At 57.6% G+C, this 25,714-nt stretch overlaps 3 protein-coding genes across 6 annotated transcripts in view; 2 read left to right on the top strand and 1 right to left on the bottom strand.

Moving 5' to 3' along the window:
- On the top strand, positions 1 to 2,832 carry LOC122126209 (chymotrypsinogen B-like). The gene is made up of 8 exons (XM_042700867.1): positions 1 to 94; positions 954 to 1,037; positions 1,189 to 1,292; positions 1,386 to 1,465; positions 1,551 to 1,629; positions 1,738 to 1,915; positions 2,007 to 2,140; positions 2,599 to 2,832. Exons 1-8 carry the CDS (start codon positions 31 to 33, stop codon positions 2,815 to 2,817), a joined length of 942 nt encoding a protein of 313 aa, XP_042556801.1. The 5' UTR covers positions 1 to 30; the 3' UTR covers positions 2,818 to 2,832.
- Positions 2,833 to 4,672: 1,840 nt separating this feature from the next.
- Positions 4,673 to 7,761, top strand: LOC122126212 (chymotrypsinogen B2-like). Its single transcript, XM_042700870.1, has 7 exons — positions 4,673 to 4,959; positions 6,113 to 6,216; positions 6,304 to 6,383; positions 6,469 to 6,547; positions 6,656 to 6,836; positions 6,932 to 7,065; positions 7,524 to 7,761. Exons 1-7 carry the CDS (start codon positions 4,896 to 4,898, stop codon positions 7,707 to 7,709), a joined length of 828 nt encoding a protein of 275 aa, XP_042556804.1. The 5' UTR covers positions 4,673 to 4,895; the 3' UTR covers positions 7,710 to 7,761.
- Positions 7,762 to 8,950: 1,189 nt separating this feature from the next.
- Bcar1 (BCAR1 scaffold protein, Cas family member) overlaps positions 8,951 to 25,714 on the bottom strand; it is a 33,539-nt gene continuing 16,775 nt past the window's right edge. For all 4 annotated transcript variants that reach the window (XM_042700773.1, XM_042700772.1, XM_042700771.1 and 1 more), the window contains exons 2-7: positions 18,340 to 18,972; positions 12,982 to 13,143; positions 12,766 to 12,882; positions 11,416 to 12,510; positions 11,072 to 11,161; positions 8,951 to 9,887 (exon numbers count right to left, since the gene is read on the bottom strand). In XM_042700773.1, the coding sequence (XP_042556707.1) occupies positions 9,375 to 9,887; positions 11,072 to 11,161; positions 11,416 to 12,510; positions 12,766 to 12,882; positions 12,982 to 13,143; positions 18,340 to 18,897 (2,535 nt within the window). In that variant the 5' untranslated portion in view covers positions 18,898 to 18,972 and the 3' untranslated portion in view covers positions 8,951 to 9,374. The remainder of the gene's footprint in view (positions 9,888 to 11,071; positions 11,162 to 11,415; positions 12,511 to 12,765; positions 12,883 to 12,981; positions 13,144 to 18,339; positions 18,973 to 25,714) is intronic.

Here is a 25,714-nt window from a genome sequence, read left to right as displayed (position 1 = left end):
GGTAACACGCAGCTGTGTGGTGGCAGCACCATGCTGGGCCTCTGGCTCCTGGGCTGCTGGGCTGTCTTGGGCGCTGCCTTCGCCGGGCAGGAAGGTTGGTTCCCCTCACCCCGTTCTGCACTCCGTGTAGCTGGGCACAGACTGAAGGGACTTGATGGCTTGGGCCCTTCAACTCTTGCCCTTTGGAAACGTGTCATGTTGTGTGTGTGTGTGTGTGTGTGTATGTGTGTGTGTGTGCATGTGTGTTGTCCTGGAGCTTGAACTTGGGCCTACTGCTCTTGCTGAGGTTTTTCCTCAAGGCTAGCACTGTACCACATGAGCAACAGCTCCACCTTTGGCTTTGTGTTGTTTGGTGGTCAATTGGAGACAAGTGATTCATAATCTTTGCCGCCCAGGCTGGCTTTGAACCATGATCCTCAGATCTCAGCCTCCTGAGCAGGTAGGATTACAGTATCTGGCTACAAACTTGTACTTTTAAAGGTCTATTTACATCTGGGCTTCAGTGACTCATGCCTGTAATCTTAGCTACTCATGAGGCTGAGATCTGAGGATCATGGTTCAAAGCCAGCCCGGGCATGAAAGTCCATGAGACTCTTATGTCCAATAAACCACCAGAAAACGAGAAGTGGTGGTGTAGGTCACTTGGTAGAGTGCTTCCTTTGAGCTGAAGAGTGCAGGGACAGCGCCCAAGCCTAGAGTTCAAGCCCCACAACCGACCCCCCCCCCCCACAAAAGTCTGTTTACTTAGTGCCTATAGTGTCCCTGAAATGGAGCAGCGCTTGGTCCGCTCATTTGTCACAGCCTTACACCAACTCTGGCAGGGTGGCGGCTGCGCCCCACTGTGCTGATGGGGAAACTGAGACTGAGCTGCGTGGCTGAACTAGGCAGCCATGGGTCCTGCTGACCGCCTCGCCTGCTACATGTTTGTGTTTTTATTTGTATTTGTCTGGAAGGGGAGCTGAACGGGGCACAAGAATCTGAGTTCTCTGACCAGGATCCTGCTCGCCTCATACTGAGCTGCACTTGTGGGATACCAGGTTTGTTGGGGGGGGGGGGGCAGGGGGCAGGGCGAAGGGAAGGGAGGAGCCAGCCGGGATCCCCAAGGGTGAGAGGAGACTGGAGGAGGGAGGGGGGAGACCTGGCGGGGTCCCAGTGCCCACTTTGGCTGTCACCTCCTTGTGTCCCCAGGCTGCGGGATCCCTGCCATCACTCCTAAGGTCAGTGGCCTGCCCAGGGTCATCGGCGGGGAGGATGCTGTCCCTGGATCCTGGCCATGGATGGTGTCCCTGAGGGTGAGAGGGGGTGCTGGGCGTGGGGGCAGGGTGGCGTGGTCAGCATGGGGTGCTGTCCTGGTGGAACTGTGACTGCCTTTTCTTCTCGCACAGATCCCAGGTGACATTCACTCCTGCGCGGGCGTGTTGATCAGCGAGGAATGGGTGCTCACTGCCGCCCACTGTATGCTTGAGTAAGGCTGGCAGCCCGGGCTCTCTGGAGGGTGGAAGAGGGAGCAGACACTCTTCCACCTCACCCCTACTTGTCTCCATGTCTAGGCCAATTGAAAAGGTGGTGGCGGGGGTGTTTAACCTGAACGACAATGGGACGGATGTCCAGGTGTTGACGATTGCAGAGGTAACCTGGCCTGCTGGACAGGCCCCCAGGGAAGGTCACGGTCCCCGGATGTCCACAGATTGTCGGCTCCTCCGTGGGCCTCACTTGGAGCTCTGTTCTTGGCTACAGGTATTCGTTCATCCCAATGCCAGCGTAATTCCTGTGCACAATGACATCGCGCTGCTGAAGCTGGCCACCCCGGCCCACTTCACTGACACTGTGTCCGCCGTGTGCCTGGCCTGTGACGAGGCTGACTTCCCGCCAGGGACCTTGTGCGTCATCACAGGCTGGGGCCACAGGCGCTACAGTGAGCAGCTTGCCCGGTGGGCTGACGGGGTGGGCGCTGCCAGGCACGGCAGGGCATCGGGCACCGACCCCTCACTCCCCCGCCCTTCTAGACACTGAGAATTCACCCACGCTGCAGCAGGCAGTGCTGCCCCTCGTGTCCACTCCCGACTGTCAGAAGTACTGGGGTGCTGACGTCACAGATGACATGATCTGCGCCGGAGGCAACGGGACCGGCCCTTGCATGGTGCGGCCTCCTGGGCTCTGCCCACACTGTCCCCCCTCTCTAGACATGGCTGCCCGAGTACGGGGTGAGGGCTGAGCGGGGAGGGAGGCAGGTGCAGTGTCTCAGCTGCGATGGTGTCAGATCCCCGTGAGCGTGTGCGTGGCGGCTGCGGGAGGTGAGCCGCGCAGCCTGGACAGGGCCCAGGCAGAGCCGAGGCTGAGCCGCAGCCGCGCTGCCCCGCACAGCCCGCCCTCCCGCGCCTCCCTGCACGCACTCAGCTGCACTGACTTCTGTCACACAATGGCCCAGACTTCCAGAAAGTTCAACCCACAAGCAGCTGCTGAAATCTCCCACAACCCACCCAGAAAGCAGGCAGAGGTGTCCTGGGTCAGGCCATGGACTGGCCTCTGGGCGCATGCGCAGGGGCCGGGCTGCCTGGGCTACAACAAAACCGGAGCCTCCTTTTCTTTTCCCTACAGAATGACTCTGGCGGCCCCCTGGTGTGTGAGAAGGGGGGAGTGTGGACCCAGGTGGGCATCGTGTCCTGGGGCAGCCGTGAATGTGACACCAGCATGCCCGCTGTGTTCACCCGCGTCACTGCGCACCTAGACTGGGTGAAGCAGACCCTGGCGGAAAACAGCCTCAGAGCTGCTCTGTGCTGGCTCTTGCCCTGCCTCCCCCCTCCCAAGCCTCAATAAACCCAGGACCTGCCATCAGTGTTGTCTGGCTTTTGTTTGAGGGTCACCTTTGTTCCTGAACTTGAACCTTCACTGGGCTAGAGTGAACTGGGCCAGACCCGGTGGTGGGGGTCTCTGGGAGAGCCCCTCTAGTCCCCTTCCCATCACGTGGCTGGTCAGAAGCACACAGGCACAGGAAATGAGGAAAAACATGGGTGGAAAGCCGTGGTGTTTGGGGCCAGGGCGGCCTGGCCTCCCCTCCAGCCCCGGCCTGGAGGCAGCAGCTGGCGGCCGCACGCATGCTCAGAGCGCTGCCATGGGAGCAGCAGGCGGTGAGGCGCCGCGCACGCACCTGTGGGTTTGGGGTTCTTCCCACGGTGGCGGCTCCACGGCTGCCTCCTTCCCAGGCCCCTGCAGAGCCCCAGCCCGAGACACACGGCCCTCTCAGCCCAAGGACGGGCCAGAGGGCTCTGGCGAGGGGAGGCCAACGCCAGGGCGTGCTCTGCGCGGTGTCTGCGAGCGTGTGCAGGGGCGGCAGCTCTGCTGAGAGGAGGCGCAGGCATCCAGGCAGCCTGGGTCCCCCCTCACCCCAATGGCCCAGTGAGGAGCAGGAACAAGGCCATGAGCACACCGGGGACCGCAGGCCCTGCACGGCTGACCGCTGCTCTCCAGCCCCTGGTCTCACCCCACTCACCGCCCTGAAGTCCACGAGCCGCGGAGGGCGGGGCCTCGGCGGCTCCACCCCTTCCTCTCCTCTCTCGAGTCTCTTCAACTTTTATTAGGGGCAGACTACTCCGCCAGGAGCGGAAATCCTGCCGGAAAGCAGCTCCCCGGGCTTCTCTCAGGTGCGCAGGCGCCAGCCGCTCACGGCCAGCTGTGGGTTCCCAGGCCCTCCTGTGTGTGTGTGTGTGGGGGGGGGTGACAGGGTGGGTCTCCTGGCAATGGTGGAACTGAGGGAGGAATTTGCGGTTGTCAGAAGCAGGCCCAGCGCCTCCATGCATGGTGGCCGATGTGTTGTTTCTAGCACAGCTGTCACTGTCAGAAAGGTGTGCAAACTCAGGCCGCTCACTTTCTCTGATCTGTTTATTTCTCTTTTCTCTTTTTGTTCCAGTCCTGGGATTTGAACTCAAGAATGAATTGGATGCTATACTTAGACTGTTTTTTGTTGTTGTTGTAGTTTGATCTGGTTCATGGCTAGTGCTCTACCACTTGAGCCACAATTCCACTTCTGGCTTATTAGTAGTTAATTGGAAATAAAAGTCCCATGGATTTCATGAGTTCCATGATCCTCAGATCTCAGCCTCCTAGGTAGCTTGGATTACAGGTGTGAGCTACTGGTGCCTGCACCATGAGACTCTTATCTCCAATTAACCACTAAAAAACCGGAAGTGGCACTGTGGCTCAAGTGGTAGACCGCTAGCCTTGAGCTGAAGAGCTGAGGAACAGTGCCCAGGCCCAGAGTTCAAGCCCCATGACTGACCCAAAACAAACCAACCAAACAAACAAACAAAACAGAGGGAGTGGGTGGGAAAGGAGAGAAAGAAAACAAGGAGAATGAAAAGGCAACTTTTCAAACAGCTGAGGCCTCTCTGGAGGAAATGAAGAGGCAATGCAAGCAATGGCATCTCAGGTCCCTTCGGAGACCCCTGTGGCCCTGGAAAAGTCCAGTCCCTGGGCAGCAGCCAGGGGGAGGGGAGAGTGCAGGGACTGAGTGAGGAGCAGCCCGTAGAGCCTATAGGGGAAGGGAACCAGCTTAGTACAGGAACACTTGGCCCTTTGAACTTCGTGCCCACAGCTCAGATGGCTAGAACACACCTTGAGTGTGTTCAGCCTACGCGGGCAGCAGGGCTGTAGCTCACAGCTATGGGGCCAGGGCTGCTGTTCAGCCGCGTCGTGGCCCTGAGCGCTTGGCCTGGAGCTCAGCCGTGGACGGCAGCTGTGTCCATCCCAGGCTCCCGCGCTGCCCTGCCTGGCACACGCTGCCCACTGGACACGCGCCCAGAAAAGGGCTTCTCCACTCAAGGTCTCAGATAACAGCGGGCGCCGTGGTATATAGCAGGAGCCCGGCAGGTAACACGCAGCTGTGTGGCGGCGGCACCATGCTGGGCCTCTGGCTCCTGGGCTGCTGGGCTGTCTTGGGCGCTGCCTTTGCTGGGCAGGAAGGTTGGTTCCCCTCACCCCGTTCTGCACTCCGTGTAGCTGTGAGTGTGAGCGAGTCCCTGTCCTCTTCCCCCTCACTGGCCTCATGGCTGCAGGGGGCTTTGGGAGAAAGACACAGGTCCCAGCTCCCTCTGCTCCCCAGACCCCGAGACCCTGGCAGCCAGGCCCTCTCCATGGCTGCGCAGCCGGTCTGTGTCCTGTGGAGGAGCGGCGATACAGCCGTGCGGGGCACAGCCCTGCCTGCCCAAGCCTGAGGGTTTTTTGTGTTGTTTTTTTTTTCTGTTGTTAGTCCTGGAACTCAGGGCCTGGGCTCAAGGTTAGCACTCCACCACATGAGCAACTACTCCACTTCTGGGGTTTTTTGTTTTTGGTGGTTAATTGGAGATTAAAGTCTCAAGGACTGTCTCCTCAGGCTGGCTTTGAACCATGGTCCTCAGATCTCTGCTTCCTGAGTAGCTAGGACTATGAATGTAAGCCAGCAGCTTGTCCTTTTTTCTTGGGGCTTGAACTCTGGGCCTAGGTGCTGTCCCTGAGCTCTTCAACTCAAGAAAAGCACTCTACCACTTGAGACACAGCACCACTTCCTGTTTTCTGGTGGTTTATTGGAGATAGGAGTCTCATGGACTTTCCTGCCCAAGCTGGCTTCAAACCCCGATCCTCAGATCTCAGCCTCCTGAGTAGCTAAGATTACAGGCAGGAGCCACTGGTGCCCGGTGAAGCTTGTCCTTTTAAAACTCTATTTATTCAGTGCTTCCTCTGTCCCAGGAATGGAGCAAGCACTTGGTGATCATTCGTCTCAGCCCTCACAGCGGCGCCCCCAGGGTGCTGATGGGGAGACTGAGATCCTGAGCTGTGTGTTTAAGCTAGGCAGCCATGGGACCCTGCTGACCGCCGCACCTCCCCCTGTTGGGTTTTTCCTTGGAAGGAGAGCTGAGTGGGGCGCAAGGATCTGGGCCTCCCACCGGGGGCCTGCGCCCACCACACTGAGCTGTGGGATACCGGTTTGTGGGGGAGGGGAGAGTCAGGCTGACTTTTCAGAGAGGGAAAGGGAGGAGCCAGCTGAGCTCCCCCAAGGGTGAGAGGAGACTGGAGGTGGGAGGTGAGATGTGGCGGGGTCCCAGTGCACACTTTGACTGTCACCTCGTGGCTCCCTTAGGCTGCGGGATCCCCGCCATCCCTCCTGAGCTCAGTGGCCTGTCCAGGGTGGTCGGTGGGGAGGACGCTGTCCCTGGCTCCTGGCCCTGGATGGTGTACATTCGGGTGAGAGGGGATTCTGGGCACGGGGCGGGGGGCAGTGTGGGGTGCTGTCCCGGTGGGAATTGTGATGGTCCCCTTTTACTTCTCCAGTACAAAGATGGCATCTACTTCTGCGGTGGCGCCCTGATCAGTGAGGAATGGGTGGTCACTGCTGCCCACTGTATGGTCACGTGAGTCCTGGGCAGCCTGGGGCTTCATAGGGTTGAAGGGAGCAGGCCGCTCTCCCGTCTCACCCCTACCTGTCTCCATGTGTAGGCCAGGTGACAAGGTGGTGGCGGGGGCGTTTAACCTGGATTCTGATGAGGAGGGCGTCCAGGTCTTGGACATTGCAGAGGTAGCCGGGCCTGCTGGACGGACCCCCAGGGAAGGAGTTGGTCCCCAGAAGATCGCAGAGCCTGGATTCCTCTTTGGGTCTCACTTGGGGCTCGGTTCTCCTCCACAGGTGATCAATAACCCTGATGCCAGTATAGAGCCTGTGCACAATGACATCGCGCTGCTGAAGCTGGCCACCCCGGCCCGCTTCACCGACACTGTGTCCGCCGTGTGCCTGGCCTGTGACGAGGCTGACTTCCCGCCAGGGACACCGTGCGTCATTACAGGCTGGGGCCAGACGCTCTTGCCCAGTGAGCATCCCTTCCACTGGGCTGATGGAGGTGGGAGCTGCCAGGTTGGGGGAGAGGGGCATGCGCACTGACCACTCACTCTGCTGCCCTTCTAGACCCGGAGAGTTGGTACAAGCTGCAGCAGGCAGTGCTGCCCCTTGTGTCCACTCCCGACTGTCAGAAGTACTGGGGTGCTGACGTCACAGATGACATGATCTGCGCCGGAGGCAACGGGACCGGCCCTTGCATGGTGCGGCCTCCTGGGCTCTGCCCACACTGTCCCCCCTCTCTCTAGACATGGCTGCCCGAGTACGGGGTGAGGGCTGAGGGGGGAGGGAGGCAGGTGCAGTGTCTCAACTGCGATGGTGTCAGATCCCCGTGAGCGTGTGCGTGGCGGCTGCGGGAGGTGAGCCGCGCAGCCTGGACAGGGCCCAGGCAGAGCCGAGGCTGAGCCGCAGCCGCGCTGCCCCGCACAGCCCGCCCTCCCGCGCCTCCCTGCACGCACTCAGCTGCACTGACTTCTGTCACACAATGGCCCAGACTTCCAGAAAGTTCAACCCACAGCAGCTGCTGAAATCTCCCACAACCCACCCAGAAAGCAGGCAGAGGTGTCCTGGGTCAGGCCATGGACTGGCCTCTGGGCGCATGTGCAGAGGCCGGGCTGCCCGGGCTACAACAAAACCAGAGCCTGTTTCCCTCTCCCTGCAGGGCGACTCCGGAGGCCCCCTGGTGTGCGAGAAGGGGGGAGTGTGGAGCCAGGTGGGCATCGTGTCCTGGGGCAGCCGTGAATGTGACGCCAGCATGCCCGCTGTGTTCACCCGCGTCACTGCGCGCCTAGACTGGGTGAAGCAGACCCTGGTGGAAAACAGCCTCAGAGCTGCTCTGAGCCTCTGAATTCCTTCTTGCCCTGCTCCCCACCCAGCCTCAACAGATTCATTAACACCCATCAGTGTGGTCTGGCTTTTGTTTGGGGGCCTCTCCCGTTCCTGAACGTGGACCACTGGGCTGGGCCAACCCAGGAGGTGGGGATCTCGGGGAGAGGCCCCCCAGTCCTTCTCCCATCACGTGGCTGGTCAGAAGCACACAGGCACAGGAAACAAAAAAACATAGGTGTCAGGGTGTGGGTGTGTGCGCGATGGCGGCCTGGCCTCCCCTCCAGCCCCGGCCTGGAGGCAGCAGCTGGCGGCCGCACGCATGCTCAGAGCGCTGCCATGGGAGCAGCAGGCGGTGAGGCGCCGCGCACCCACCTGTGGGTTTGGGGTTCTTCCCACGGTGACACACGGCCGACCCCTCAGCCCAAGGACGGGCCAGAGGCCACCGCCAGGGCGTGCTCTGCGCGGTGTCTGCGAGCGTGTGCAGGGGCGGCAGCTCTGCTGAGAGGAGGCGCAGGCATCCAGGCAGCCTGGGTCACCTCCCCCCCCCATGGCCCAGTGAGGAGCAGGAACAAGGCCACGAGCACACCCAGGACCTCGGGAGCACACACAGCCGTCCTAGGACTGGGCTCAGAGGGTGCACAGCTATGGGGGGGGGGGGGGCTGCCCACTGTGGGTCGATGAGGCGGGCAGGCTTAGGGAGGCCTAAGCCGTGCAGCCAGAAGGAAGCGTCTGGAACCTGCAGGCTGCAGACAAGCTGCTCCCAGGCTATCCCACACCACAGTCACAGCCCTGCCCTCCTCCCAGCCAGGCCAAGCCTTCGTGCGTGGGGACTGACCCACGAGCGAGTGCCTGGGGCACGCTACTTCCCTGTGCCCCCGGGAGGCCTGTCCCCTCCCTAGAAGAGCCACCCTGTGGAGGCCATGGCCTCTGACTGTGGCTCTGGCCAGTGTGCTGCCTGGGTGCTGCAGGTCCCCGGGGGCGGGGCGGGGGCGGGGTCAGAGCGGAGGCCCAACCAGCTCTGGGCATGAGAGAGGCCAGGAGGTACGGGCTCGGTCCGCAGTGCTCGCAGCATCTCTCCCAGACCTAGCTTTTTTCCTCCTCCTTCAAGTGCTAAGTCGTCCTTACGTGTACTGACAGGTACAATGGTCTGAGTCCTGAGGATTGTGGTGCAAAGGCAGTCTGGGCAGGAAGGTCCACCAGACTGACTGCTAAAGAACTACACCTCAGAGAAAGCTGGCAGTAAAGCTGACAGGCAAGTGGTAGAGCAAAAGCCTCGAGCAGGAGAAGATCGCTTTCCTCTCCAACTTTTATTAGGTGTCGACTATCTGTGGCAGGATTAGAAATCCGTAAGGAAAACAGTTCCGTTGGCTTCTCTCTGAGTGCTGCCCAGCCTGTCCCGGAGCCCGGGGCCCTGCGGCCAGTGCCGGGCCCCTGCGTGGCCCCCTGGGCTCGGCACGTGCTCGGTGCCGCTGCAGCCCAGAGGAGGCTGCAGGCTTAGGGAGGCCTAAGCCGTGCAGCCAGAAGAAAGCGTCTGCCCACCGCCTGTCACAACTATGTACAAAGCCTGCACCGCCGAGGACACGGGGCCCGCGGCGCGGCGGGGCTGCCGGGCCCCAAGCCCGTGGGACGCCGGCCGGACTCTCCGGTGGGTGCCTCCCTGCCTCCATGTCCACATCGTGTGCGCTCAGGCGGCTGCCAGCTGGCCCAGCACCCGGCGGAATTGCTGCGTGCTGTGGCCCAGCTCCTTGACCCTGTCCACCATGTCCTGGGCCGCCGAGGGCGAGGGGTACTGCAGGGCCGCGGCCTTGGTGGTGGCCACGATGGCCCGCAGCAGGTCGCACAGCAGGTTGCTGTAGTGCGTCACCTGGCTGCGCACGTCGGCCGCCTTGGCCTGCCGGGACAGCGTGTCCCCGATGAACACCAGCTTGTGGGCGCTGAGGATGACGAACTTGCTGTGTGCCACGAAGATCTTGGGCGGCTGGTTGGTGGCCACGGCGGTGAAGAAGGCCTCCACGGCATCGGTCAGCGTGGTCAGGTTGGCCTCACACTGTTCCAGGTAGAAGAGCAGCAGCTGCCGGTCCGAGGGGCCCAGGCTGCCTGTCCGGCCTGGGGCCAGGGGCTGGGCGGGCGTCCAGCCAGCCAGGTCATGGTCTATGGGCCGGGACACCTCCTGCTCCAGCCGCTCAAACTGCTTCAGCTGGGGAAGCCGGGGGAAGCACGGTTAGGCTGTGGGCCCACGGACATACGCCCAGCACACTGCTCCCCAAGCTCAAAGTGGGGTAACGGGACCAAGGGGTGAAAATGTGCTGAAAGACTGCGGGGGGACACAGGACATGTCTACTTCTTAAAGCCACAGGCAGCCCAATTCGCTCAACACTTAGCACATGTTGCTATTCCCACGCGTCACTCATTGACTTTCCACAGAGCTCCCATGAGGCATCTGTCTACACTGCCAGCCTTGTGGGGAGTAGGGAGTGGGGATGGGGGGGAACCCCCCTTTGTGGCCAGGGCTCAGGGAGGGACAGGCTCTGTCCCCTCCCTTCCACCTCTTCCCCAGGGAAGGGAGGAAGGAAAGCTTGCTGGGCAGTGTTGCTTTGTATTACTCTGAATTCCTTCATAACGGGAATGAAACACTCCGTGTTTTTCAGAATTACCCCTTTCCTATCCTAGGAAATGACTCAAAACATGAAGCAAACTCTTCAAACAGGGCACCAGTATCTAGAATAAGGAAAACTGGGCACTATGGAAACAATTCAACAATAGATATTATATGGCCTTTGAAAAGAATTTATGAAGAACGTTGAACGCTGGGGAAAACGCTGGAGACGAAGGCAGTGACTCCCAAGACTTAGCGCAGGCATGCGGCGGCCCCGATGGCGGGTGCTGGCTGGTGGAAGGCCGTGTGCACACTGCTCTATGTTCTCTAGGTCTAGAATTACCCTGATAAGAACCTAATTGTACCTATTTACTGCAGACCTGGGACTTGAGTCCAGGGCTTCAGGCATGCTAAGTGTACTACCACGCCCTGCAGGCCCAGCCTTCGGGTAATAACCGCTAAGATAAACAGGATCAGGCCAGGTGTGCAGCGGCACACTCACAGTACCTCAGCTGGCTGGGGCAGGAGGGCGACTTGACCCAGGAGTTTGAGATCTGCCTCGTGTGGTAGAGTTCCTGCTGAGCAAGTGGGAGGCCCTGAGTTCAAACCCAGTACTGGGGGGATGGAGATGATCATGAAGTTGGGAAGTGACTGGCTGGGTGGACGTTAAGGGCAGGAATCTGCCCCGGCAGGTTGGAACTGTGGCCTCCCTGTTAGAGGCCACCATTCCGGGAGAAGCCGGCTCTCTGGTCCAGGGTCCCCCCCCAGCGAGGCTGGGCCCTCACCTGCTGCAGCTCCAGCTGGCCTTTCCCCTGCCGCATGATGTTGCCCTTCTCCAGCAGCTCCTTTTGGGTCTTCTCAAACTCTTCCTTCCCCTGGAAGGGAAAACAAGGGCTAAACTAAAAAGGCCAGCAGGTTGGTGGGATGCAAAGCCCAGGGAGTCCACCAGGTGGCGCTGAATGTCCATGCACCCTCACGCGGCCACCGCATTTGACCACCATGGATGGAGGGTCCCACCCCTCCCTCTAGGAGAGCCCTGTGGGGGCGGAGGAGGCAGGGGAGAGGCTCCGGGGTTCCTTCGACATGAGAGGTGGTCGGGGCCTGTGTCCTGGCCGGTGTGGGCACCCACCTGCAGGTGGACGTAGTCATAATCCTCCATCCAGCCCCCCTCGCTGTTCTCGTACTGCCCATCTGGAGAGTCCTGAGAGGTGAACTTGGGGGGAGAGGGCAGTGGTCGCGACTGGATGCTGCTGGCCTTGTCAGTGGGGTTGGGGTGTGGGGAGCCACCCCCCTCTGGCCCCGAGCCAGAGGCTTTGGTCCGTCTGAAGAGCAGTGAGGCATTGCCATGCAAGAAGGAGGCCAGCTGCTTGGCGTCCTCGGGCACAGCCCGCGAGCAGGCCACAAGGCGGTCCAGGTCTTCGAGGGTCAACCCGGGGCCTCCTCGGCCACTGTCCAGGACCTGCCCGTGGGCCACCAGTGTCTGGTACACGTCTTCCATCTTCTGCAGCTGCCGGCTAAGCTTGGCATGCAGGGTGCGGTCAGAAGTGTGGGTGGCGTTGCTTACGGCGCTGCGGGAAAACTCCAGCAGCTCGTGGACAGCGCCCTGGACTGCCGCCACGGCTGCCCGCAGGTCCTGCACGGGCGGCTCCTGGGGCTCAGGGGTGCTCCGCCGGCCCCCAGCCCCGCTGGCGCTGCCCGCCAGGTCCAAAAGGCGGGCTATGGTGGCACTCACACTCTGCTGCAGCCGTGCCAGGGACTCCACCGCAACTTCCAGCTCCAGGGGCTCCCGGCCTGGCACAGCTGCCTCCAAGGATGACGCCGACTGGCTGCTGCGGGTGCTGCCCGTGCTGGAGGCCGACAGGCGCTTGGCGTCGGCGGGGGCCTCCCGCTCGGCCGGTGGGGGCACAGCGTACACGCCGTCATCGCCCACGCCGTCAGCCACCTCAGGGGCAAGCGCCCGGTCACGGGGCACGTCATACAGGGCGCCTGGGCCTGGCCGCCGCAAGCCCGGGGGCACATCGTAGAGGTCGGGAGCAGGGGGCGGCACGTCGTACACGTCCTCGGCGGGCGGGGGGTCCTGAGGCGGGGCGGCGAGGATCAGCGGGTGGCGGGCCGGGTCGAAGGGCTTGGCCTTGGCAAAGGCAGGGGGCACGTCATAGGTCTCCTCTCGCTGCAGCGGCCCATCCGGCACATCCTTGCTCACCGACGGAGGAACATCATACACCTGGGGGACCAAATGGGGTCAAGACTGCCGCCTAGGAGCCAGAGCGGAAGGGACCCAGCCCACGGAGATGCCACTCGTCATGATGTCACGCCAAGGGCCAGATGCCTCCACGCCGGTGCCTGTCTGCTGCCCTGTGCGGGGCGCTGGGCGCTCACGGACGCTGCGCTAACTGCGGCCACTCGAGGGGCTCTGAGCTCAACCATCCGCCTCCCCCCACCCCTAACCCTGCGGGCCCAGCATGGGCACACTGCTCACCGCATGGTGATTGGCTGCGGGCAGGCCCTTCTCCACGCTGGGGGGCACGTCGTACACGTCCAGCAATGCGTCTCGGCCGGTAGGACCCTTGACAGCCATGGGAGGTGTGTCATACACCTAGGGGAGGGACGGGCTAGTGACACCAGGTCCAGGAAGACTCCAGGGCACCTACTCAGCTCCCAGAGGGCCACGCTCCCGCCTAAGCCCCACACCCACCTCTTGGCCATACTGGCTGGGAAGCAGCCCGCGGACAGGGGGCACGTCGTAGATGTCCTGGGGCCCCGGGGCCAGCAGGTGGCGTGGGATGTCGTACTCGTCCTGCTCTGGCTGTGAGGCCTCGTACACGTAGCTCTGGCCCACTCGCGTGGGCACCACCACCTGCAGGCAAACCGCGGCGTTTCTAGCAGCCCTCGCGCATGCACGTGTTCGTCCGGGGCCCCGGGGCCCTCCGGGAAGCCACGCGATGCGGCTCCGGTTCTCATTCCCTGAGCATCCTCAGCCCTTCCGTGGTGAAACACCCCTAGCATACTACACCTTTAGGTTTTATTCCCAGCTAACTGGCTTTAGGCTAAGAACCAAGAAGTTTCTATGGCTGAATGATCCAGAAGGTTCTAGCCCTCACATTCTGATGGGGGTGGAATATGAGTAGAATGGCAGTGGGCAGGTGGGGTGAGGTCAAGGCCTCCTTCCTGTGGGCACCCCGGCTGCCCCTCCCCAGGGCCTGCACTGGCAAGGTGCCTACAGATGCAGGTACGGAAGCCCACGGGACCAAAGGTGGCCTGGCAGGGCCCGGGGCTCTGCCCTCGGATGCTGACCCGGTCGGGCCCCTGCTGTCCTCATGCTGTGCCCAGCCTGGAAGGGCGGGCATGCAGGCAGCCCTTCCTGAAGGACTCTCCAGCCAGGCCTGGCGGCCTCCGCAGCCTCCCCCAACAGGGCTCCCAGTACCCGTCACAGAAAGGCCTTTTGTTCCCTAATCAAAGGGGACGTCTGGGACAGGATTGACTGGGGCCCTACCCACACACACCCTCCCTCAAGTTCGAAGGCTCCAGAACCCTGCCCAGGCCCCACCCCCTCCCACACCCCCAGGGGGGGGTCACTGGCGGCCCCAGGCCTGGCAAAGCTCTAGGCAGTCAAGCTGAGCTGGGCCAGCTGGGCTCCGGGCATCTCTGACCAGCCAGCGGAGCAGTGGGCCTCCTCCGTGGGGGTTCCCGCCCTCCCGCACCAGTGTGCACCAGTGTCTGGGGGCGGGGTTGCAGCAGCCCCTCCAGACTCATCTCCTTCCTTGTGCCTCAGACTTGAGTCTCTTCCAGTGCTATTTTTAGGTGCTGGAACCTTCCAACAGCAGGCAGGAAGGGGCTGGGGGGCTGGAGGGACGTGGCAGGTTGGCTGGGCCTTGGGGCAGGGCCCCTTGGCCTCCTAGGTGGGGACCAGCTCCACAAGGCTGGCGAGCGAGGGCTGTGCCCAACTTCCTGCCAGCTCCCTGGCCAGGCAGGTGGGGCCTGGGAAATGCGGCCGCCCCAGGCCTGAGGGGGCTGTTGTATGGCTGCTGCCATACACCAGCGAGGGCTGGAAGCACAGCCAGAGGCAGCTAGGGACCCGACCCACACCCACACCCCACACCAGCGCCAAAGGGCAGTCTGTCACTCCTACCGCAGAGTCAGGTGACAGCAAGCTGCCATACTGGCCAGCAAACATTTCTTGTTAGAAAAACAGAGTAGGCTGCCATCAGGGAGTTCATTAGGGAAATGGACTCTCCAGAGAGCTGCTGAGCTCTGTAATCACAGGCCACCCTGCTCTGCACCTGAGGCCCCATTAGCAGGACCTGGAGAGCCCTGGGGTGGGGGTGGGGATACTCCCTGACACCTACAAATCCTCCCACCCTGGAGAACACCGTACATGCTACACGATGCACTGCCAGTCACACACACAAAGAGCCCAGGCTGGCAGGAGAGGGCTGCTCTCCCCTCAGAAACACGCCCCAGCCGTTGAGTCCAGGGCAGAGCTGAAACTCCGGAGTGGCCCGGCAGGGACAGAGCGAGGCCCCAGGCAGCAGGCCGCAGCAGAGCGCAGAGGCAAGAGCAGCCCCTCAGGCGGCACCAGCACTAGCTTCCACCCCCTGAAAAATGGACAGAATGCCTTGACCAGGACCAGCTCTCGGCTCCGGCGTACCAGTCCTACCTCCCACCCCAATCTAGGAGTCTCATTTTTCTTCTCTGGAAATCAAGTGTGTGCCATGAGAGTATCCTGGGGTCTCTGCATGGGGACCTGCAAGGCGGTCAGAGCACCCCACATGAGGATGGTACAACGGAGGCTGCGCTGCGCGCCCTCCACGCCAGAGGCTGGGGCTCCGCATGCGCGCCTTTCACAGATGTGGCCCCTCTGTGTCTCTGAGAGGCTCAGAAGGCCACGTGGCCTGCAGTGGCCGTGACTGCTCTGCCCGGCCACACACCACAGGGATGCTGCAGCTAGGGTCTGCTGCCACCTGGCCCTGATACCCACCTCTTTGTTTTCTGAGCAGTAGGGTCCCTCTACCCACCCACAGGCCTGGCCTGATCAGGAATGACCCCAACTTAGTGTCTTCAGTTTCAGACATCCAAGGTGAGGAGCTTTGACGCTTATGAAAGCAGGACCTTGATATCTGAGCACCGATCACACACAGAGATGTTTACTGCTATTTAGTTTATAATAGAAACATGAGTGACCAGAGACCACTTACTTAGTGCTTACTTCTGAGGGAGGCGGAGGCATGGTAAAGCTAGGGCCAACCAGGCCAAATGGCTCAGGAAGAAATTTTAGTAATGAGAAAATGCTTTTGATCTGTAGCACTGGATTTACTACTTTAAAATGCAAAAGTACATGGACAAATCTGTAAAAGACAAATAGAGGATGTGCTAGACAAAATACACCAAAATTTCCCAATCATTACCCTTGATTGGGGAATTTCATCTCTAGGCTTTCTCATACATTATGCATTCTCTACAGCAAACAAGCATTGCTTTCATGGCAATCAAGGCTGCCCAGGCCAGGAGTGAGGAGGTGGCTCAGGGCACCCTGTCCCCTTCCTGAGCCCTCAGGCAGGTCAAGGCCCCTAGAGCACAAGCCCAAGTAGCTCCACCATGCGTTGACACAGCAGCAGGAGCGGGGCCCCAGGTGGAGAGCCTCCCCTGCTTCCTTCTCATCCCATGCCTGCCCCAACTTCCAGCTGAACCAGGACAAAGACCTGGGGCAAGGGAGGTGGGGTGGGAGGAAGAGCTGGAAGTATGGGCCACGGAGGTGGTTGTGTGCACGCACACTTGTCTGGGTGTCGTGCGGGTGTGGAGGGGGTGCATGTGAAGGGGATGGACTGCATTGTCCTGGGGCTCCCTGGCCAAGCACTGCTCTGATGCCAAACAGCAAAGCTGAGCTCTCCAGGGCCCTGCTCCACTCCAGCTGCCCAGGGTCAGCATGGCAGGCTCTGGCCACCTGACTCTGGCTAGATAGCTAAAGGTGCAGGGAGGGCAAGAATGGAGGGGTGGGGCTGGGAAGGTGGCTCAGTGGTAGAGCGCTTGCCTTGCATGCATGAGGCCCTGGGTTCGATTCCTTAGCACCACATACGCAAAAAGAATAAAAGCCAGAAGTGACGCTGTGGCTCAAGTGGTAGGGCGCTAGCCTTGAGCTGAAGAGCTGAGGGACAGCGCCCAGGCCCAGAGTTACAAAAAAAAAAAATTAAAAAAAAAAAAAAAAAAAAAGAATGGAGGGGTGGCCCAGGGTCCCCCAGGTTCATGAACTCTGGCCAGGCCCTCTGTTGGCAGGAATGGAGTTACACTATGTGTTTACTTGCTACCTAGCTGGTACTAGGTGAAGTGCTCACCTTAGCCCGGGCAGCTCTGAGAACAGAGGCTCAAAGCTATCCATGGCTGAGATCTGAGGATCATGGTTCAAAGCCAGCCTAAGCAAGAAAGTCCATGAAACTCTTATCTCCAATTAATCACCAAAAAGACTGGCGTGGAGCTGCAGTGGGAGTGTTGGTCTTGAGCAAAAAAGCAAGGACAGTGGCCAGGCCCTCCCTGAGTTCAAACCCACGACTGACCAAAAAAAAAAAAAAAAAAAAGCTATGGCTGAGTGTCTTGGATGCAGTCTTCCTAGACACAGGTGGGCTCTGGACTGGACAAGGTGAGAACATGAGGCTGGACCCCTGGAAGGCTGACGTGACTGACGTCAGACTTCTTAAAGGGTGGCTGCAAACACAGGGCTACCTAGTAAAGCTCTACTGTGCAGCCTCCTGTGCTTGGCTAGGTGAAGCAGGATTGCTTTCTGTCAACAGGAGATAAGTAACAAATGTAGCCCCCAGAGAAGTTAGAAAAAAAAGCAATCTTAGTCTCTTCCTCTTTTCCTGCCTACCAAAAAGAGACATGGTGGCTGGAGCGCATGCAGTACCCTATTGGTCCTGGCATGTTCACCTCCAGACGTGGTTTATGTAAAATAAATGTTTCTGTTGCCCAAGGCATGCTCTCTTAATGGACCTGCTGCCCTCCTAATATATATGTGTTGCTGTAAGTATGGATAGATGGCTGTAGACATTTATGGATGGATGGCTTTATGTATGGACAGATAGATGGATGGAAGGATTATTGACAGATGGATGAACTGTATTGGCATTTGAGCTCAGGGCCTCAAACTTGAGGTAAGATACTCTTACTACTTGAGCCATTCCAACAGCTTCTTTTTGTCTTGTTTCCAAGATACTTTATGCTCAGGCTGGCTTAGACTGTAATCCTCCTATCTGTGCTTTGCTGAATTGCAGAGATGACGTGTACCATCACCATGCCCAGCCATTAGTAGACATGGTGCCTTGCAAACTTTGTATGTGTACCTACGTTAGCCTCAAACTGTGATCCCCTAACCTCTACCTGCCAAGAAGCTAGGATTACAGGTGTGAGTCACCATGCTTGGCTAACTTCTTCCCTTTTGGTGTTGTGGGGCTTGAACTCTGGGACCTGGGTGCTATCCTTGAGCTCTTTTGCTCAAGGCTAGTGTTCTACCACTTTGAACCCAACTCTCCTTCCAGCTTTTGAGAGGTTAATTGGAGATACGAGTCTCACTGGGACTTTTCTGCCTGGTCTAGCTTTGAACTGCAATCTTCATATCTCAGCTTCCTGAGTAGCTGGGATTATAGGCATGAGCCACCAGCACCTGGGTATTTCTTCCCTTTAAATACCACCACCAACCTTATACCCTCTTTTTGCTGGGCTATCTGACTGGGTCTGGGCTGTGCCCTCTACTCTGGTCAGAATGATTTTAACCTACTCAAAACTCAGTACCCTCAGAATAGCATCTAGCTCTCCTGTGGACACCAGATCCCTCTGGAACCTGTCCCAGCCTGCTCTGGCTTCACCTGCCAATCCTGTAGGAAGCTTCTCCATGTCTCTTGGCTGTCATAGCTTGATGTCTTCCATTCTCCCTCATCTGCTGCATCAGATGAACAAATTCCCCAAACATGCAAAACCACTGCTGGAGTGTGGGGACCCACACTGTGCCCAGAAACCAGGGCCTGGGCTAACGCTGTGGGTAGCACAGCTACGCCAGTGGCCTTACCTTTGCTGGTGGCTTCATCCCTTCCCAGCTGCGGGTGTCCATGGATGGCGGGACCTGGTAGATGTCATTCCCTAGGCCAGCAGGAGGTGGCACTTGGTAAATGTCTTGAGCAGGACTTCCAGGTCCTGGGGGTACCTGGTAGAGGTCTGTGGCTCCACTGGGAAATGGGTGGTGAGGCGTCTGCTTTGAGAACGTGGATGTCTGCTTGGCTGGAGGTGACTGGAACTGTGGGCTGGGCCCAGGGGTTTGGTAGAGGCCTTGCTGAGCCTTGCCTGGACTGGGTACCAGGTAGACGCTGTCAGATTGGGGCTGGTACGTAGCAGGGAGCATGGGTGAGTACTGGGAAGCCTGGGGAGGTGTGGCATGCAGGCCCTGCGGGAGGCTGGGCTGGGACTGAGCTGCTGTGGCAGGTGGGCCTGGGCCAGGTCCTGCTGGTTTCTTATCGTACATGCCAACCAGAATCTTGAGGCGGTTCCCAGGCACAATGCCCTGCCGTCCGTGCAGCGAGCAGAGCCACCAGCCATCCAGGCCCTGCGTGTCCCGCTCCAGCACTGTCATGATGTCGCCCTTGCGGAAGGAGAGTTCGTCTGGAGACTCAGCCACGTTGTCATAGAGGGCTTTGGCCAGCACATTCTGGGGAGAGAGGACACAGTGAGGGGAGGGGCAGTACCAGGACTCACCCAGTCCCACCCCTCTGGGATCAGAGGCACCTGGATTTGCCTTTGGAAGAGGAGCTCAAAATCAGTCATCATACAGGCCCAGCTGACCTGGCATGCCTCCACTGTGCTAGAGGAACCCTCAAAACCCTCCCCCTAAGGCAGCAGCCACAATTAATACCTCCGAGAGGACTTTCCAGATGTTCCTAAAGACTACCCCTGTAGTCACATGGCAGCAATCACCAGGGATGGTGGTGGTAACATAACCACCAGGTTACAAGAGACGGCAAGTGATTAGCTCAGGAGATACAAGAATAAAGTCTGCCAAAAGTTACAGCTTCTTAGGATAAAAAATGCTGAGAGAAGCTGGGCGTTGGTAGCCCATGCCTGTAATCGTAGCGACTCAGGAGGCTGAGATCTGAGGATTGCATTTCGAAGCCAACCCGGGCAAGAACGACCATGAGACTCTTATCTCCAATTACCCACCAGAAAACTGGAAGTGGCACTGTGGCTCCAGTGGTAGAGCACTAGCCTTGAGCTGAAGAGCTCAGGGACAGCGCCCAGGCCGAGTTCAAGACCCATGACCAACAACAACAACAAAACAACCAGAGAATATATTTGTTTCAGTCTTTCTATCAAAGGCCAGTAATTAATGGGGAAATTTCACTTTCCCTTAAGGCTGAGAAGCAACCAGGATGCTCTCCCTACTCCAGCCCCAGAGGCCAGGCCCCTGCCCTGGTCACTGAAACGTACCAGGAAGAAGAAAATGACAGGGGGGAGGAGGGAGATTGCACGCATTGCACTGATACAAGTTGTCTTCAGGCCATATATGATCATATGTAAGCTCACAGACTGGAAGAGTGAGCAACTGACGAGAAAGGTCCGAGCAAGGGCCAATCATGTAACACAAACTACAAGCGATCTGGGAAAGTGCTCAAACAACAACCGCAAAAACCACCAAGAGCCGGGCGCCGGTGGCTCACGCCTGTCATCCTAGCTACTCAGGAGGCTGAGACCTGAGGATCGCGGTTCAAAGCCAGCCTGGGCAGGAGAGACCGGGAGACTCCTATCTCCAATAAACCACCAGAAAACCGGAAGTGGCGCTGTAGCTCAAGTGGTAGAGCGCTCGCCTTGAGCTGAAGAGCTGAGGGGCAGCGCCCAGGCCCAGAGTTCAAGCCCCACGACCGACAAAAAAAAAACCACCAAGGAGAAAGTGCTGAAGTTCTGTCAAAGACCTAGAAGAAAAACTTAAAAGAAAAATTGTCCAGGTGTTATGGCTCATACCTATCATACTAGCTACTTAGAAAGCAGAGATTGGGAGTATCAGGGTTTGGGGCTAATAGTGTAAAAAGTTAAACAAAAAGCCAGATGCCTCATGCCTGTAATTGTAGCTACTTAGGAGGCTGAGATCTGAGGATCCTGGTTCAATGCCAGCCAGGGCAGGAAAAGTCCATGAGACTCTTATCTCCAATAAACCACCAGAAAATTGGGAAAGGTACTGTGACTTAAGTGGTAGAGCACTCACCTTGAGCTGAAGAGCTGAGGGACAGCACCTAGGCCCAAAGTTCAAATCCCACAACTGACCCCCCCCCCAAAAAAAAAAAAGTGAAACAAAACATAAAACCTTATCTCAAACTAAAGCAAAAATAACTGGAGGTATGGCTCAAGTGACATTGCCTGCCCAGCAAGCAGAGTCCCAGGTCCTCAGTTCAACTCCTAGTACAGATGGGGGGGAGGGGGGAGAGAGAGAGAAAGAGAAAGAGAGAGAGAGAGAGAACACATGTGTGTGCAATGTACTAAGACCATGGTGGGATGACTTAACACGGTTAAAATTCATTTGCCCAGCCAGGTGCTGGTGGTTCAGGCCTGTAATCCTAGCTACTCAGGAAGAACTGAGATCTGAGGACTGCAGGTCAAAGACAACCCAGGCAGGAACTCTTATCTCCAACTAGCCACCACAAAACCAGAAGTGGAGCTGTAGCTCAAAGTGGTGGATGCTAGCCTTTAGCAGAAAAACTCAGAGACAGCACCCAGGCCTGAGTTCAAGACCTACAACCACCACCAACAAAGAAATTCATTTGCCCAGTATTCCTCCTTTATCCAAGCATAAAGTTTTGTTTTCTGTAGCTTCAGTCAGATATCATGGTCAACCATGGTATAAAGATATTAAACAGAAATTCCAGAAATAATCCTTAAGTTTTAAATCGTGCACGGTTCTGAGAAGTATGTCATCGTACCCCAGAAGAATCGTTCCTCTGTCCCGTGTATTCTTACAGCATATAATACTATTCATGTGGGAGAGTCCTAATAGCTATTGCAGCCTCATGTTGAATTCAGGTAATTCAATTTTACTTACTAATGCCCCAAGTGTTATAGCAGAAGCTATAAAGTGCTTCTTTTGTGGCGGGGGAGGGGAAGGAATCTAGATCTTGAACTCAAGGCCTGGGCACACTGTTCCTGAGCTTATTTTTGCTTAGTCATCTTGTGCAAGGTCCAGGCAAAAAAAAAAAATCTGAGACTATCTCCAAATAACCAGCAAAAGAAGGAAAAACTAGAAGAGAGAGGAAGGGGTAACAATGTCCAAAAAAACCTGAACTCTTTACCTAATGTATGTAACTGTAACCCCTCTGTACATTACCTTGATAGTAACAATACAAAGAAAAAGAAAAAGAAAAAAAGCTAGGTGTGTCTCAAGTAGTAGAGTACCAGCTGAGCAAACAAGCTGAACAAGCAAGAGGCCAGAGTTCAAACCTTCTATCAGCAGCAACAACCAAAGCGCTGAAGAACCTAGGTGTGATCACAGCCACCTACAATCCCAGCTAAGACAGCTTAGGGAACATAATACACAGCCAGACCGACTCAAGACGAAACAAAGCCTAAAACTGACTTAATTTAAAGTAAGCTCAATAAAACATTTGAAATTTTAAAACGGGGAAGAGATCAAAGATCATGGGTAATGTTCAAGATGATAGAGGAGTCTGCTTTCTTTTCTTGTTTGGCAGAATCTCTCAACTGAGCACCTCTTATTTTGGGCTTGAAAAAGAAAATGCATGTCCAGAAAAAGCAAGCACTGGATCACCTCACAGGTCATAAAGCAGGAGGGGACAGAGGTTAGAGGATCAGGCAGGCCTAGATGCCAGAGCCCAGGAGGAAGAGGCAGGGGCAGACACTGGCTAGGACCCACCAGGTCTCAAGGCCCCCATCCCCAAGCTCCCAGCAAGAAAAGTAAATTTCCCAAATATGGTCTGCAGCTTGCCTCCAGCAATCACATCCCCACAGGGGGCGGGACACCAGGCCCATCCTCACTCAGTGACCCCAGAACGCAGCGCTGCCTGGCCCCGTCCCCCAGTCCCGGTGACCACAGGAAGTGCCAGCACAGTGAGTCACCGAAGAATTCCCCTCCAGCCAAGTCAGAGGCTAGGAGTGGAGAGAGAGGGGCCTGCCCCTCTTTGGACTGAAGTGAGTACAGGCTGGCAGAGAGGCCCCACAGGGCAGAGCCAGGCCCTCGGGGCAGGTCACGGGGGGGGGGGGGGGGGGGGGGGGGGGGGGGGGAGGGTGGGGTTCCAGGCTGCTGGTCTCCTGGCTGGCCAGGTGAGTCCCTCAGGCTGCCGCCCCACAATTACAGCATGAGCTCACTGCGTGTGTGCGCGTGCATGCGCCACAACAGTCCAGTCCGGGGCAGCTGGAGCCAGGCGGGAAGCACCTCTAGGACTGGGCACGTGGCACCAAGTGCCTGGCACCAGCTGCTCCCCCGCCTGCGTCAGAGTCCCCGTGGCAGCCACTACCCTTCCTGGCCTGAGTCCTGGGCACTGCTGGTGCCTGACCTACCAACTGCTTGGGCTGCCCACGCACCACCCTTTCAGCTCTGCCTTGCCAGGACCACGCAGTTCCTTCCTTCTCTCAAGTCCGGAACAGCAGGCTCAGCCCCAGACCTGGCTCCCACTCTCCCTCCCTCCCACAGCTGTGTGGCCTTGAGCAAGTCCCTTCATCTCTGGCCAACCAGAGCCCTAGATGGCAGCCCTGGTCTCACAGGGCTGTTCTTGTGTTTAAGACTCAGATAGTGTAGGTCTAAGCTCAACAAAACCACCTATGAGCGTTCAGCCCCATTATAATGGAAAAGACAACAAACAAGGTGTGCATGGGGAGGATGTGGCCAGCAGTAGAGCACTTGCTTGGCACTTGGGATGGGGCACCAGGTCTGATTTACGGTACATTACAGGTGGGGTACAAATGGCTCCCACTTGTAATTCTAGCTACACAGAAGGCTAACATCTGGAGGATCAGCCATTCAAGGTTAGCCAGGGCAGAAAAATTCACTAGACTTCATTTTCCAAAATAAACAGCAAAAAGCAGTGTTAGAGGTATGGTTCAATTGGTAGAGTGCCAGCCCAGCAAGTGGGAGGCTCTGAGTTCAAACCCCAGTATTGGAGGAAGGGAGGGAGATGCTCAGAGCAAGTGCTTGGTGACTAGGCCCCAGCCAGGCTTGCTCCAAACATGCCGGGTTTTGCGCACAGGAGCTGACAGGCTGCCCCACGGGCTCTGCCTGGCTCTGAGAATGACTCTTCTTGTGTCACGGGGCCCCCTCATGCCAGAACCACACCCTGAAGAGCAGCAAAAGAGTGCTGCACCCATCTGATGGTTATTCAATTCTTCTAAGCCTTGCCAGCTGCCTCACAAAACCCTGGAAGTTCTGTGGAGTGCCCACAGAACTGGGGGCGGGGGAAAAGAGAAGAGAAGAGAAGAAGGCAAGTCAGTGGCAGGGAGAGCTGAGGGGGGAAGATATTCCTCAGTTTCCACTCCACAGAGTTTCTAGCAGGGCCAGACTGGGCCAACTGTGGAGGAGTCTGCAGTCCACTGACCACAGAAGCCTCTGCAGGAAGCATGTTCTCAACACTCACAAGCCAGCCCCATGAGAGCTAGGAGAGCAGTCAAGGAAATGGACAATGTCAAAGGGGCCGGTTCCTAACAATAACCACAGTGCATTTACCCCAGACCAAAGACAGGGCCCTCCTCCAAAGTCATCAGCTCACTTAACCCTGAGTGACCGTAGGAGACATGAGGCTCACGACTCAGCCAGGATGGAAGAGGCAGGAAACAAGGGAGGCAGATCTGGGGTTGGGAGGTAGTGGAGGCTGCGATTCCTGGGGTAATGCTTAGGTTCACAGAATCCATGAATGGAAATTTCACAGGCCTTCCCCACCCTGCCTTATTCCTACTCCAACACATACACACCCAAGGGTGCCCACCCAGAATACAGAGCCTTAAACACAGCGGGCACTCAGCAAACACTGGCTCCCCTTCATACGCACAACCACTGCAAACGTGGGCCAAGTTTATTTCTGGGATATTTTGTTCGCTAGCCCCAAAGAACCGCTGGTGGCCATGGATATAGAGCCAATGAGTATGTGCCCATAGTTACCCTCACTCCTGTAGGCCTATGTGCAGCCAGAGCTACTAGCTGACATCCTGATCATACCTTGTTCTGACTAACCCAGCAGGATCCAAGGGGTCTGAGAGATAGCATCCCTTTCCTTCCCAGTGCAGATGTCCAGAGTAGACCTGAGACAAGTCAGCCTTAGCAGCATCCTCCCCCTACACTCGTATGGACAATTGAGCAGCCAGAGTCTGGGTTCGGTCCCCAAGGGGAGCTTGGCTTCTCTGCCTGCCTGCCTGCCTGCCTGCCTGCCTGCCTGCCTGCCTGCCTGCCTGCCTGCCTGCCTGCCTGCCTGCCTGCCAGCCAGCCAGCCAGCCAGCCAGCCAGCCAGCCAGCCAGCCAAACTGCCTGCCTGCCTGCCTCAGGAGTATGTGAGGTCTTGGGACACAGCAGGGTCAATGTGCTGGTCCTTGGTTCCATGTTTGAGATTGAGCCAGAGGAAAGGCCTGTGGAGGGAAGGAATGGAAAGGAAAGCCACCTGTGAGGTGATCACTTCCAGGGACATCCTGCACAAGCATGCTCTGACCTTGGCTACAGCAGCCATGACAAATGACCTTGGTCCAGGGCCAGCCAAGAGCCAGAGCAAATCCCTGACAATCTACTCTACAACCCTGCCCCAACTCCTGACAAAGTGTCACAGGCACTATCCTGGGGAGGCTGGGCAGAGAAGTGCCACGAAGAGGACCTGCAGAACTCTATCTACTCAGGACTATCCTTTTCCAATCCCAGGACCCTGATGGAGGATTGTGAGAGATCTTTTTCAGTGGACTGGCTCAAGTTCACTTTTATGATGTGGTATCTTGTCAGAGACACCAGGATCAGAGAAGTGATCCTTTATTTAGGGAGAGAACCAGACCAGGATACGGTAAACCCTCATTCCCAACATGGTCATCATGGAGGGGTCAGCAGAAAAGACAATAGGAACTTCACTCAGTACAGTCTCAAGTTTCTCCATCTTCACATCTAAAGCCCTCTGGAGTTCTGCCACTCTCTCTCTCTCTCTCTTTTTTTTTTTTTGGGTCCGGTCGTGAGGCCTGAACTCTGAGCCTGGGCGCTGTCCCTCAGCTCTTCAGCTCAAGGCTAGTGCTCTACCACTTGAGCCATAGCACCACTTCCAGCTTTTTTTTCTTTTTGCTTATGTGGTACTGAGGAATTGAACCCAGGGCCTCAGGCATGCAAGGCAAGCGCTCTACCACTGAGCCACCTTCCCAGCCCAAGCTCTGCCACTCTAGTCCTGATACCTTTCAGTAGGTCATAAGGCCTAAAGTGAGGTCTTTTGGTTTTA

Source organism: Dipodomys spectabilis, unplaced genomic scaffold (genome assembly GCF_019054845.1).
Source record: "Dipodomys spectabilis isolate Male_0828 unplaced genomic scaffold, ASM1905484v1 ptg000273l, whole genome shotgun sequence".
Taxonomy (NCBI): Eukaryota; Metazoa; Chordata; class Mammalia; order Rodentia; family Heteromyidae; genus Dipodomys; species Dipodomys spectabilis.
The sequence above is the reverse complement of the archived record's forward strand: the minus strand, read 5'-3'. Positions and strand labels throughout refer to the sequence as shown.

Excerpts from the sequence above, each read along its gene's own strand:
- LOC122126209 (XM_042700867.1), top strand. The coding sequence starts at position 31 with ATGCTGGGCCTCTGGCTCCTGGGCTGCTGGGCTGTCTTGGGCGCTGCC. Across the intron at positions 95-953 it reads TGCCTTCGCCGGGCAGGAAG|GGGAGCTGAACGGGGCACAA; the intron begins GTTGGTTCCCCT and ends TTTGTCTGGAAG. Across the intron at positions 1,916-2,006 it reads CTGGGGCCACAGGCGCTACA|ACACTGAGAATTCACCCACG; the intron begins GTGAGCAGCTTG and ends CCGCCCTTCTAG.
- LOC122126212 (XM_042700870.1), top strand. The coding sequence starts at position 4,896 with ATGCTGGGCCTCTGGCTCCTGGGCTGCTGGGCTGTCTTGGGCGCTGCC. Across the intron at positions 4,960-6,112 it reads TGCCTTTGCTGGGCAGGAAG|GCTGCGGGATCCCCGCCATC; the intron begins GTTGGTTCCCCT and ends TGGCTCCCTTAG. Across the intron at positions 6,548-6,655 it reads AGGTCTTGGACATTGCAGAG|GTGATCAATAACCCTGATGC; the intron begins GTAGCCGGGCCT and ends TCTCCTCCACAG.